General features: G+C 35.5%; 1 protein-coding gene across 1 annotated transcript; it reads right to left on the bottom strand.

The window, feature by feature from the left end:
* Positions 1-1,174: 1,174 nt before the first annotated feature.
* Positions 1,175-11,104, bottom strand: NDUFA5 (NADH:ubiquinone oxidoreductase subunit A5). The gene is made up of 5 exons (XM_074193804.1): positions 10,996-11,104; positions 10,783-10,827; positions 4,584-4,700; positions 2,810-2,875; positions 1,175-1,958 (listed from the first exon to the last, which is right to left on the bottom strand). Exons 1-5 carry the CDS (start codon positions 11,014-11,016, stop codon positions 1,857-1,859), a joined length of 351 nt encoding a protein of 116 aa, XP_074049905.1. The 5' UTR covers positions 11,017-11,104; the 3' UTR covers positions 1,175-1,856.
* Positions 11,105-12,433: the final 1,329 nt, after the last annotated feature.

The following is a 12,433-nucleotide window of genomic DNA, read 5'->3' as shown; positions in this document are numbered from 1 at the left end:
GGAGTGATGTTCAACCTTGAAGGACTTGCTCATTCCATCAGTGCAACAATTGGGAACACTTTTTGGCTGTCTGCAAAGGAGAGTACCATCTGTATCCAGATAAGGAGCTGTGGAATTTGAACAAAGTACAAGGACTATTCCCTTCAGTTCGGAAAAAAAAAAAACCCAGATGTCTTATTGTTTGATCTGGTTACCTCTGAGAATTCTGTCCTCTTTAAGGATATGATTTCTCTCTCATCACACCTAATTTGGATCAAGGTACAACATGGAAACAAAGTAAAGACTGACGGAGTGCTATCTGTGGGGTGGGAGTGGGGGTAGGGAAGCAAGATTGGGGGAAAATTGTAAAACTCAAATAATATCTTAAATAAAAATTTTAAAAAAATGAATAAATCCCTCATTTTTATAACCCTCTATATATTTTAAAAAGCATTTTTACATAAATGGCTCATTGTCATTAACAAGCACATTTGTTGCACTTTGGGAAACATTATAATCCAGTATATTGATTCTGGTAACTATATGTAGTCATGTTTAATGTAATCAACAGTTTTTAACACTAGATATAGAATGTGGTTGCCAAAAAAGCTGTAAATGTTTCTTCCTTAAAAGAGCATGAAAAGTAAAAAAAAAAAAAAAGAAGAAAAAAGAGGGTATATTCAACTGGACATGCATTGATTTTAAAAGGGAGAGAAAGAAAAACTGTGGGAGAATTTTAATTTGCTTTCTCCAAGTCATCTACTGCTTCTTTCTATTAATGATTTTTGTAATATACTGCTAATTACTATATAAAAATTTCTGTGAGTTATATCCAGTCCAAATATCTAATTAGGATGTTTCAAATATAGAGATAACATGAATTCTCAAGATTTCTAAAATTATAGCAATTTTACCATTAGTTTTTAGAGAGCTAAGCTGTTTAAGATAAATAATTTATAGGTTAATGGCCAGGATGCAATTTTCTTTAAATGGAGCTGGAGAAAAAAGAATCTATCCAAATGCTTCTCATAAGAAGGAACCTTTCTTTCTTATTTTCTTCCCCAACCAAATCTAGTCTTTTACAACAGATATGATTCAAATATTTAAAAGAAAGTAAGGTCAAAAGATGACAGAGTAAAGACAAAAAGAAAAACAGGCAGACTTAAGGGAAATCATGTGGAAAAATTTAGCCAAAAAATGAATACAGTTCTAGAACAAATTCAGCAAACATTTCTGTTTAATATACATAAGATCAAACTGCACATATTAAATTTAGATTTTTCTTCATTTAATACATACACTCAAGACCCAAACAGGTCAACTTCAATTTGAAATTTTCTTATATTACTTTCAAAATGTGGAAAATGCATGTGATTATATATAAAAACATTCAATTATTGTTTAATAATTTTGGTTATTCAGGAACTTACTATAACACTCCATCATTTTAAAAGTATTCAATTAAAATTCAAACACACCACCTTATTCAGTTCCTTCCTAGATATTAACATAACTTAACACAAACTTATAAACCAAATGTTGAAAAATATTAAAGAAGTCTTCCATATACCCTAAACAGATTATACTTCAATTTCTGATTGTTTCTCATGCCTCAGATATTAGCCTCTTGATAGTACAATCACTTTGTTAAGGAGAATTTTAAAAAATCTCTTTTATGAATAGATGTTTTTCAAATTAAAATGATCATGGCCTGTCCCTATCATACATTAATTCTTCACTAATTAATTCTTCACTACCTTGTCTCAGTTTTCCTGTTAATAAAATTCCAATAATTCAAAAAATATTTTAATAGTATTTAAACAGATGTTTAATGAATTTTTTTAAAAAAATTGTACATCATAGATATTTAACATTGATTATATTGGCCATTTCCATTGGTTGGCTGGTGGTTCTTCCACTAAAGGTTCCCAGGGTTTCCATGTCAACATTTTTCTTGCCAGTGATAATTCATTTTCAGCCTGTTAATAAAAGAAAGATGACATTTTGAACATACTGTTCAATGCACATTTATTTCTATTAATGGGTTCTATTTCAAATGCTCTCGTTAACCACCTTTTAAACTAGTCAGAAAATGTTAAAAACCAGAAATGTTTCAGATGGTGTCAAGTCCAACCCCTTACCTGATACACTTTCTAACATTAAATAATGAACTACTAAATACATCAAACACTTCAGGTCAACTTGAAAAAAAAAGTATCTTCCAAAACCTGCTAAATTTATAACATTCATGTCAAGTTAAAAACAAAAATTTCCAATCAATCATCTATTTCAGAACTGTTTTCTTAGTTTACTGTACAAAGTACCACCCTAGGAAAAATTAAGAATACAGAGTAAGATAGCTAAAATTCAGATGCCTTTATTCATTTGCAATGAATAAAATCTACACTAAAATTAAAATCAAATGAGATTCAGAAATGCAGCACCTCTGCCTAACCCAGAAAATACAAAGTGTCCCACTTATGTCTACAGCTGCAAAAATACAATCGGGCTTCGGAGACTTCAGCAACACACACAAAAAACTGATCATTTTCTTTTAAGATTAAAATGAGCTAAAGTGTTGGGCTATATTATAATATCTTTGGAGTTTTTTTCATCTGAGACATACACCTCACCTTGTAATTCAGAAAAAAATCATCAATAATAGATGGTAAAACTTTCAATTATCCCTCACTCAAACATACAATACAATAACTTTGTTCTGGCTTTTTTTTACTGAACAATTTTTCTCTCTCTCTTGCTTTTCCAACCACTAAGGAAAATACTCAGTAACAAATATTTTAAGTAATCAAATTGTTTTGTTTATATTTACCTGAAGAATCACCTCTTCTAGTTGGCCAGCCTGAAGCTTATCCTCTAGTTTCTGAAGATCTGTTTCCTATAATAACAGATAAAAGACAAAAATATATTTACAAATGTTTAACCCAATGTCTCAATATCTGTAAAGATTCCAGAGACATAATTTCTGAGTAATATAATCATTTTTATTAAATATTAAGAGATACCCAGAGATAGATCTCTCTCTGTATGTGTGTGTGTGTATACATATATATATATTATACACTTTATATATTTTATAGATATATTTTTCTAAAATAAGGATTCTAAGGATATTACTAGCCTATCATTAGACAGTCTTGTCATAGTTGGTAACCAGCATTGCAGAGAGTCCAAGAAATATTCTAGCACAAAATAATGGTAGAATGGAAAGTAAAATGAACATCAAATCAGAGAATTTGGATTACCTGTATAATTACCTGTATAATCCTAAACAAGAGACCACTTCTCTGGGCCTCAATTTTCTGATCTGTTCAATGAAGTGCTGAAATTACATAACAATTAAAAGTCTCTTTCACCTCTAAATCCTATGATCTTGTGACACCTTTGGAAGATCTCTGGTAGAATTCTTCAGAGATAGTTTCTGTGCTATTTAATTACTTTTGATCAAAGATCTGAATAGTCTAGATATAAATATAAATGTGCAAATGACATAAAACTGAGGATAATTAACACAATGGATGGCAATTAAGTCTCTAAAATGATCTTTAGATAAGAGTTCTGGTCCAAATCGAGTAAAATGAGATTTAGTAGGATATGTATATTAAGTTTTATACTTTGGATTAAAAATTGTAAAAACACAGGACAGGGAAGATATGACAACAGTAAGAGCTCTTCTGAAAAAGATCTGTAGGTTTTGATGAAATATAAACTCATAGGAATCATGTTTTAGTAATAGCTGGTAAGAAGAAAGGGAGGAAGCTCCAAATAGTTAAAAGGAAACAGAGAAGTCAGCATTCAGAAGAAAAACATGTTAAGTATGAGGACATCCCAGGGCTGAGAGATCTAGTGTCTTTCTCATGGATCAACCAGGAGGCCAGTGACACTGACTCAAATGAGTTTGTGTGGGAATAAAGATATAAGAACACTGGAAAGGGAGAAGGGAGATAGCTTATGAAGGGCTTTGAAGGTCAAATTATATTTGAACTGGAGGCAATAGGGAACTACTGGAGTTTACTAGGTTGGGGGAGTGGGGAAATATGTGACATGATCAGACTTGCATTTTAGCAAAATCACTTTGGTGGCTGAATGGAGGATGGATTGGAGTAGGGAGAAAGTGGAGGCAGGCTGACCAGTAAGTTATTGCAAGAGTCCAAGCATGAGGTGATGAGGACCTGCACCTGTCATGGCAACATCAGAGGACAGAGGCAAGTTTTACACAGAAAAAAAGATAATGACCTTTGTCAAATTTCTACATCAGCAAAGAAACTATTTATGGTTTGCTTTTAAAATATTTTCTATTTACATTCAATATGTACCTTCCATGTAAATTTAAGGGAAAAATTTAAGAGGGAAGAAAAATTGAATAGTTTAGAGAAAAAAAGAAAAATTAAAAAGTAAAGAAAAGGACAAGTAGAAACAAGAAGAAATAAAAGACTAATAATAATCAAAGGGCTAGGGAGAACCATAACGGATGAGTAATAGATGAGTGCAGGAATGAGAGAAAAATGACAAATGATAAAATTTTTGCTCACAGATTGCATTGAGCCCCACAAACTTGATGGAATGCAAACATATTGGCTTCTTACCTCTTTCACCAAATTCAGCCTTTCATTTGTAATTTGTTCTGTGTACTTTCTATATGCTGCATTTGAGGGTATAAGCTCAAGAACATCAAGAATCTTTGTATATAATAATTTTAGCCGCTGAAAAGACAGATACATGAATTTCATAAGTTTAAAACGTTGTTAAAAACTTTGGACAATACTTTTTAAAAATAAAACTGAAATTAATAATTACAACAAACACTTTATACTAAATCAAATCCAGAGTGGAATATTCCATCACTGTCATATACTACAACTTGTTTAGCCATTCCTCAATTGATGGGCATCTTCTCAATTTCCAGCTAGGCGACAGTGAGTAAAGCACTGGACTTTTTGCCTGATCATCTTAGGAAACCTGTAATAGTGGTATTTCTGAGTCAAAGACTATATACAGTTTTATAACCCTTTAGGCATAATTCCATATTGCTTTCCAAAATGTCTAGAATAGTTCTCAGTTCCACCAATAATGTATTAGTATCTCAATTTCTTCACATCCCTTCCAACATTTGTCATTTTCCCTTTCTATCATTTTAGCCAATCTTATTAGTGTGAGATGATATCCTAAAGTCATTTTAATTTACATTGATCAAAAATGATTTAGAATATTGTTTTATGTATATGGAGTTTTGATTTCTTCATCTAAAAACTGCCTATTCACGTCCTTTGACCATTTATCAACTGAGGAATGACTTGTATTTTTATACATTTGACAAAGGTCTCTATATATGAGACCTTTATCTGAGAAAACTCAAATTTTTTTTCTCAATTTTCTTATTGCTTTCTAATCTAAAAATGGCTAGTGGTTTTATTTGTAAAAAAATTTTCTAATTCAATAAAATCAAAATTATCCATTTTACATCCTTCAGTGCTCTCTATCTCTAGCTGATTAATAAATTATTCTCCTATCCATAAGGTTGATAGGTAATATGTTCCGTGTTCTAATTTTCTTTGATATAACCTTTTATATCTGGTTCATTCTGACTTATCTTGGTAAAGGGTATAAGATATCAGTCTATATCCAATATCCGCCACACTGCTTTCCAGTTTTCCCAACAATTTTTTACCAAATAATGAATTCTTATCCCAAAAGCTTAAATATTTATATTTGCCAAACACAAATTACTATAATCATGTATTACTTTGTATCGTATAGACATACCCTGTTCCACTGACCTATCTTTCCATTTCTTAGCCAGTATCAGATAATTTAGATAATTATTGCCTTATAATATAGTTTAAAAGCTGATATTGCTAATTTCCTTCCTTTACTTTTCTAGCATGATACAATAATTTTTTGCTAATTTAATTGTGATGGCATTCTTATTATACTGGCTCTGCCCACCCATTTCTTTGTATAAAAAGTGTTTTGTAATTATGTACACGCAGTTCTGAATTTGGCTTGATAGTATAGTCACAGCTATTTTTAACTATCTACAATTTAACTGTTTGATGTTGATAATGTTTTATCCTTTGTTCTCGAAGACCACATCATCAGGGAGGTGATGCCATGACAAGCACATGAATTGGATTTGAGTGAGGGGTGCTGTTCTAAGTCAGTCATCAGCCTCACTTTCTCCTTCAGAGTCTTCTGGAATCACTGACCAGGTATGAATCAGGATGACTAGAAATGGTCCTGCAATCAAGGTCACATGACTTGCCCAAGGTCATATATATATAGTGAGTGTCAAGTGTCTGAGGCTGGATTTGAACTCCCATCCTTCTGATTCCAAGGTCAATGCTTTATCCACTGGTAATTTAAATGGGGTATTTCTTTTCTGCAGATGTCTTGTTGGTAATATATAAATATATATAGAAATGCTGATGATTTATATGGGTTTATTTTATATTCTACTACTTTGCTAAAATTACTGTTTCAACTAACTTTTTTGAGTTCAATCTCCAGATGTTCTATGCATATCATCATTATAATGTCTGCAAAAAAAAAGATAGTTTTTACCTTTTTACCATTCTGACTCCTTCAATTTCTTTTCTTCTTTTATTGCCTGTGCTAATATTTCTTTTTCCTGTTTTTTTTTTTTGGCAAGGCAATGGGGTTAAGTGACATGCTCAAGATTACATAGCTAGAGGGGCGGCTAGGTGGTGTAGTGGATAAAGCACCGGCCTTGGAGTCAGGAGTACCTGGGTTCAAATCCGGTCTCAGACACTTAATAAGTACCTAACTGTTGTGGCCTTGGGCAAGCCACTTAACCCCATTTGCCTTGCAAAAACCTAAAAAAAAAAAGAAAAAAAGATTACACAGCTAGGGAGATATTGAGTGTCTGAAGTCAGGTTTGAACTCCAGAGCAGGTGCTCCATCCACTGTGCCATCTAGCTGCCCCATTACTAATATTTCTAATACATACTGAATAATATTGGTGATAATAGCATCCTTGTTTCACTCCTGATCTAAATGGGAAAGCTTCTAGTCTATTCCCATTACAAATAATGCTTGCTGATGGTTTTAAGTAGATGTTTCTTACCATTTTAAGGAAAAAATCCACATTCCGAATGAGTGTATCTTTTAAGTCTTTTCTACATCTATCGATATAATCGCATATAATTGTTAGTTTTGTTTTTGAGACCATTGATTATGTTAATAATTTCACTTATATAAAAGAAGCCCTGCATTCCTGGTATGACTCTCACTTGGTCACAAATGTCATTTCTTTTTAAAGAAGGCCTTCCTCTTGGAATCTTGACTGATCTAGAGACATAAAGGCATTAAAAGTAGATGTGGAAGGGTAGCTAGTTGGCATAGTGAATAGAGCATCAGTCTGGAATAAGGAGGCCCTGAGTTCAATTCTGGTCTCAGACACTTAATACTTACTTAGCTGTGTAACATTGGGCAAATTACTTAACCCCATCACCGTGCCAAAAAAAAAAAAAAATCTCCCCAAAACAACAAAAAAATGCATGTGGGGAGCCTTTAGGGAGCTGATATTCCTGAGGTTTGAGAGAATTCCCATTTCATTCAACTTATCTTTTTGACTCAGTATTGTTGCTCTGAAACATGAAGAGGAACAAAAAGGGAATTATGTTATTTTAATCTTATTATGTGCAAATTTATTTTTTGCTGAATTTTATGGTCTACAAATATTCCATTGCAAATCAGTCCTGTGCCTGAATTACTAGATTGCCCTGAACTAGACCTGGCCCAGACTATAATTTGTTTTTTAAATAGCTCTGTGTCCAAGAATCAGGTATCCCTATTACTTCCAAAGATTAACTTGTGCCTTTGATGCCATGCCTTCCTGTCTCCAATGTTTTGCTCTACCAATCCTCTTTCTCATGAATCTTCAATTTCTTCTTCTCCAGTGTCTCACTCCCCATCTCCCCAAATATGCTATTTTTTTTTTTATCTATAAAGAAAAAGATAAAAAGGCCTCCTCTCTATTCTCTCCCAACTTCTTGTCATTCAGAGGCAAACTTCTTTAAGAGGTAGCCCAGAATACCTACACAATCTGCTTCTCTATTACTACTCCAAAGCTGCTTTCAAAAGATCATCAATAATGTCCTACTTTTGGGGGCAGATAAGTGGCACTGTGGATAGAGCACCAGCCCTGGAGTCAGGAGAATCTGAGTTCAAATCAAGCCTCAGACACAGGATAATTATCTAGCTGTGTAACCCTAAGGCAAGTCACTTAACCCTACTGTCTTAGTAAAAACTAAAAAAAAAAAAAGTCCTACTTTTCCAATTAAAGTCTTTCTCAAATCGTATCTTTCTCCAATTTTGTAACTTTTGACACTCCTTTCTCTATATATTCTCTTAGATTCAGAAAAACATTACAATCCTTTCTAATTTCTTAATCTTCTTCAAAGATTCTGTTCTTGGCCTTCTCTTCTTCCATCCTTTAATCAATCAATCACTTCTACTTCCTCTTTTCAATCAGTCAATAAGGACATTTTAGGAGCTGAGCTAAATTTAGGGGTTACAAAGTCAATGTTTGTGCTGAAAGAGCTCATATTCTAACAAACTGACAACATATACATGTATAAGAAAAATATATATACATATATTCATTAATATATACACACTGGCATATGCATAGATACACACACACACACACACACACACACACACACACACACACACAATGAACACAAGGCAGCTCAGAGAACCTGAACAGGGAAATCTCATTAATTTTCCTGGCTTCAATGGTCATCTCTACACTGCCATGAAAGGTGCCAGGACATACAGGACATATATGGTGAAATACTGGTCCTGGTATCAGGAATATGGAAGTTCTAGTATTTATTAGCTGTGTGAGCACAAACAAGTCACTTAAGCTCTCTGATAATGTTATCTGTATTACCATCTTTTTTTTTTTAGGTTTTTTCAAGGCAAATGGGGTTAAGTGGCTTGCCCAAGGCCACACAGCTAGGTAATTATTAAGTGTCTGAGACCAGATTTGAACCCAGGTACTCCTGACTCCAGGGCCGGTGATTTATCCACTGTGCCACCTAGCTGCCCCTTGTATTACCATCTTTCAAGGTCATTTTGGGACTTAAATTAGAAAGGTATGTAAAATGAACTGCCAGTTTTAATTCATTATATGTCAGCTAATATTTTCACAAATGGCTCCCAAATTTGTATCTCTACTTCTGTTCTTTCTGCTGAACCTAGAAATTTATAAGAACATCTCCCTTGGATGTTTACATTATCTCAACATGTCCAAAAACATTAGTTTCCCATCCGATATGCTCTCCCTTCTATCTCCCTATTTCTGTTAGAGAGCTCATCAGATATTTATTATGAAATCTTAATGGTATCTTTGATTTTTCCTTTTCTCCAAACTCCACAGTTGTTAAGAAAAGATGACTGAAATGGCATCCTGATTAGTTTTCCCAACTTTCCTTTAGATCTAATTGTTGCTAAATTAGCTTCCTTTAGGTACAAACCTGATCTTATTACATTTTTGCTTAAAACCTCTCAATATTTTCTATTTACAAATTAACATCCAAAATATTTGGCCCATTATTTAAAGGCTACTCAACCTTCTGAGTTCATCTCACAAAATTCCTTTCTACATGTCCAGCCAAACTGAACTACCTCCCACAGTCCTTAAAGGACATCCTACTATATCCTACATCTGTGCCTTTGCCTCACACTGTTCCCAATACCTGAAATACCCTCAACTCAATGTTTGATTTTTGAAATCCAATCTATTTTTTAAGGTTCACGTGAAATTTCATATAGCAGAAGGTGTCTCTGGTTCTCAGCAGTCAATAATACTCTTGCTTCCTTCAGACTATGATCAGCACTTGGTTTGTACCATCTCTTAAGAATTTGTGTCATTTAAAATAAATGAATACATAAAAATTTTTTAAAAAGAATGTCATTTTGTATCAGTTGTTTATGAACACGTTTTATACTCCTACTTGACTGTGAGTTCTATTAAGCCAGAGTTAAATCTTTGTATGAATACATCTTTCCTTGAGTGCTTTCCAGGGCAGAAATGTAGCCAGATTATCAGACCTGGAGTCCAAAACTCTGATCTTGAGTTCCAATCCAGCCTCAGCCACTTTCCTGTGTCTGACTCCAGGCAGGTTACTTCACAACCTAACCCTTCTTGCCTGTTCCCTCATCTGTAAAAAAAAAAAGGAGCCGGAGAAGGAAATGGCACACCACTCCAGTATTTTTGCCAAGAAAATCCTCAAGGAGTCTCAAAGGGTCAGGCATGATTGAAACAACCAAACAACCAAAGTGCTTTCCAGTGCTCAACTATTACACAGAATTCTAGCCTTGAACTTGAGTGGAAATCCTGCCTCTCAGGCCCTTATAAATAACAGCCAGTCACAAGCTCTAAGAACTTCAGTGTCTTCATCTTTTAAAGGGATGACACAGGCTTATAGGGAGAAATAGATATTTTTTTTGTTTTGTTGTTTGCTTTTTCGCAAGGCAATGGGGTTAAGCGGCTTGCCCAAGGCCACACGGCTAGGAAATTATTAAGTGTCCTCGGGTACTCCTGACTCCAGGGCAGGTGCTCCATCCACTGTGCCACCTGGCCGCCCCGAGATAGATGTTCTGAAAATCCATTAAAGTACTAGCTAATGCACCGTGTTTGCTGAATGATTAGGCAACGCGCAATTATTTGTTTATGAATGTAAATCCGTCAAGTCTATTTTTTAAAAATAATTTTAAAATTGCATTTAGTAACAAAAATAGGAAATCGGCACGTACCTCCCGGGGGGTCTCGCTGACGGCCAGTCCCACGAGGCCGGTGGTCTAAGGGGCACAAAACACGCCGTCATTCCGGGGCATCGGGCCCGCTACGGGGGGAGGGGGAGGGGAAGAAGAGAACGGGGGAGGGGAGGGGGACAGGAGCTGCCCGCGACCCCCCCCCGCCGGGGGTCATCCCGCCCGATCACCTTGACCTCCAAAGCGTGCCCTCACCTTCTTGAGCAGCCCGGCCATGACGGCAGACCTGCAGGCGCCGCCGCGCAGCACTCTGGGAGGAGCCTGCTCTCAGACCCGCGCCAGCCACTGCCGAGAATCTCCGGTCGCCCGTAGCAACCACGCATGCGCCTCGGGTCCCGGCGCATGCGCTGAATCACCCGCCCTCTCCCGTCCCGGCTCGGGTTGAAGGTGAGCGCACGCGTCCTGATTCCCCGGACGCCTAGGCGGGAGCGGCGCATGCGTGCGAGGGTCTGTTTAAAGCGGGGGTAGCTGCGCATGTGTGGAAGTTCCCCGAGTCTCCTTGATTTGCCATTGTTGTCACCTCGTCCTGAAGTTTAAAAGAATCGAGCATTTGTTCCTGGTGAATCGTACGGCATCTAGCAGGCTTGGAAACTCAAGAGAATAGAGAGATATCTGGGAAAAAAGGGCTAGATTTGACTTCTTGCGTGACCTTGGACCCCTAAAGTTCTCTGGGCTCACTTTCCCCAATTGTAAAACGAGATTGGACTAGATGAGCCGAATATTATTACTATGACATTGGGCAAGTCATTTAGCTTCTCAGGGCCTCAGTTTCCTTAGCTCTAAAAGGAACAGATTGGACTAGATGACCTATATTAGTCACTTGCAGCTCTAAATCTTTGATCCTATGATTTGAGTAAAATTCCCTTTACATTACTGGACATCACACTTTGATTGAGTGATTCAGTAATAAAGTTTTAGTGGGGAAAATGGACTTCCTTTCTTTACTGTTTTCTCATTTGGAAAATAATTCAGTTTTTTCCTCTTACAAATTTACTACCTTTTAATTTTAGGTAGATCTAGGGGCAGCTAGGTGGCACAGTGAAGAGAGGACAGGCCCTGGAGTTCAAAATCTGGCCTCAGACACTTAATAATTACCTAGCTGTGTGGCCTCGAGCAAGCCACTTAACCCCACTGCCTTGCAAAAACTAAAAAAAAAACCCTTTAGGTAGATCTTTTTTCTTGCTGTACTGTTTTTGGACATTGTTGTAAGCATTTTTCATATTTAAAAATATAATTTTTGATTTTTGTATTTATTACTAATTACTGATTTGGTTTTTGTAATTTTGAATTATCCTTGCATTTCTAGTTTCAATACAACTTGATCATAGTGAATAATTTTAATGTTTTAGCTTCTTTGATAAAAATAATTATTTTTTGCTTCAATATTCATGTGATATTAATATGATTTATTGTCTGTAGATTCTATAATTCCTCACAGCATCAAAAGAACTGGAGGAAGCCTCTAGCACATTTTGGAGTTTCCCCCATTATGGTAAGACAAATAGTAATGGTACTGAGTGTACAAGAATGGATGAGTTGCAATCTGCATTATTGAAAGAAATACTCATGTTGGTGACATTAGTTCCACTGGAGAACCAGAATGTTGATCTGTAGTTTTCTTTACAGTATCTTC

The sequence above is a fragment of the Macrotis lagotis genome, chromosome 7 (assembly GCF_037893015.1).
Source record: "Macrotis lagotis isolate mMagLag1 chromosome 7, bilby.v1.9.chrom.fasta, whole genome shotgun sequence".
Lineage (NCBI taxonomy): Eukaryota > Metazoa > Chordata > Mammalia > Peramelemorphia > Peramelidae > Macrotis > Macrotis lagotis.
The sequence above is the reverse complement of the archived record's forward strand: the minus strand, read 5'-3'. Positions and strand labels throughout refer to the sequence as shown.

Bases quoted from the DNA above. Each gene is read 5' to 3' on its own strand.
- NDUFA5 (XM_074193804.1), bottom strand. From the start codon at position 11,016: ATGGCCGGGCTGCTCAAGAAG. The intron at 10,828-10,995 runs GTGAGGGCACGC...TGTGCCCCTTAG, and splicing joins TGGCCGGGCTGCTCAAGAAG to ACCACCGGCCTCGTGGGACT. The intron at 1,959-2,809 runs GTAAATATAAAC...TTTTATTAACAG, and splicing joins TAGAAGAGGTGATTCTTCAG to GCTGAAAATGAATTATCACT.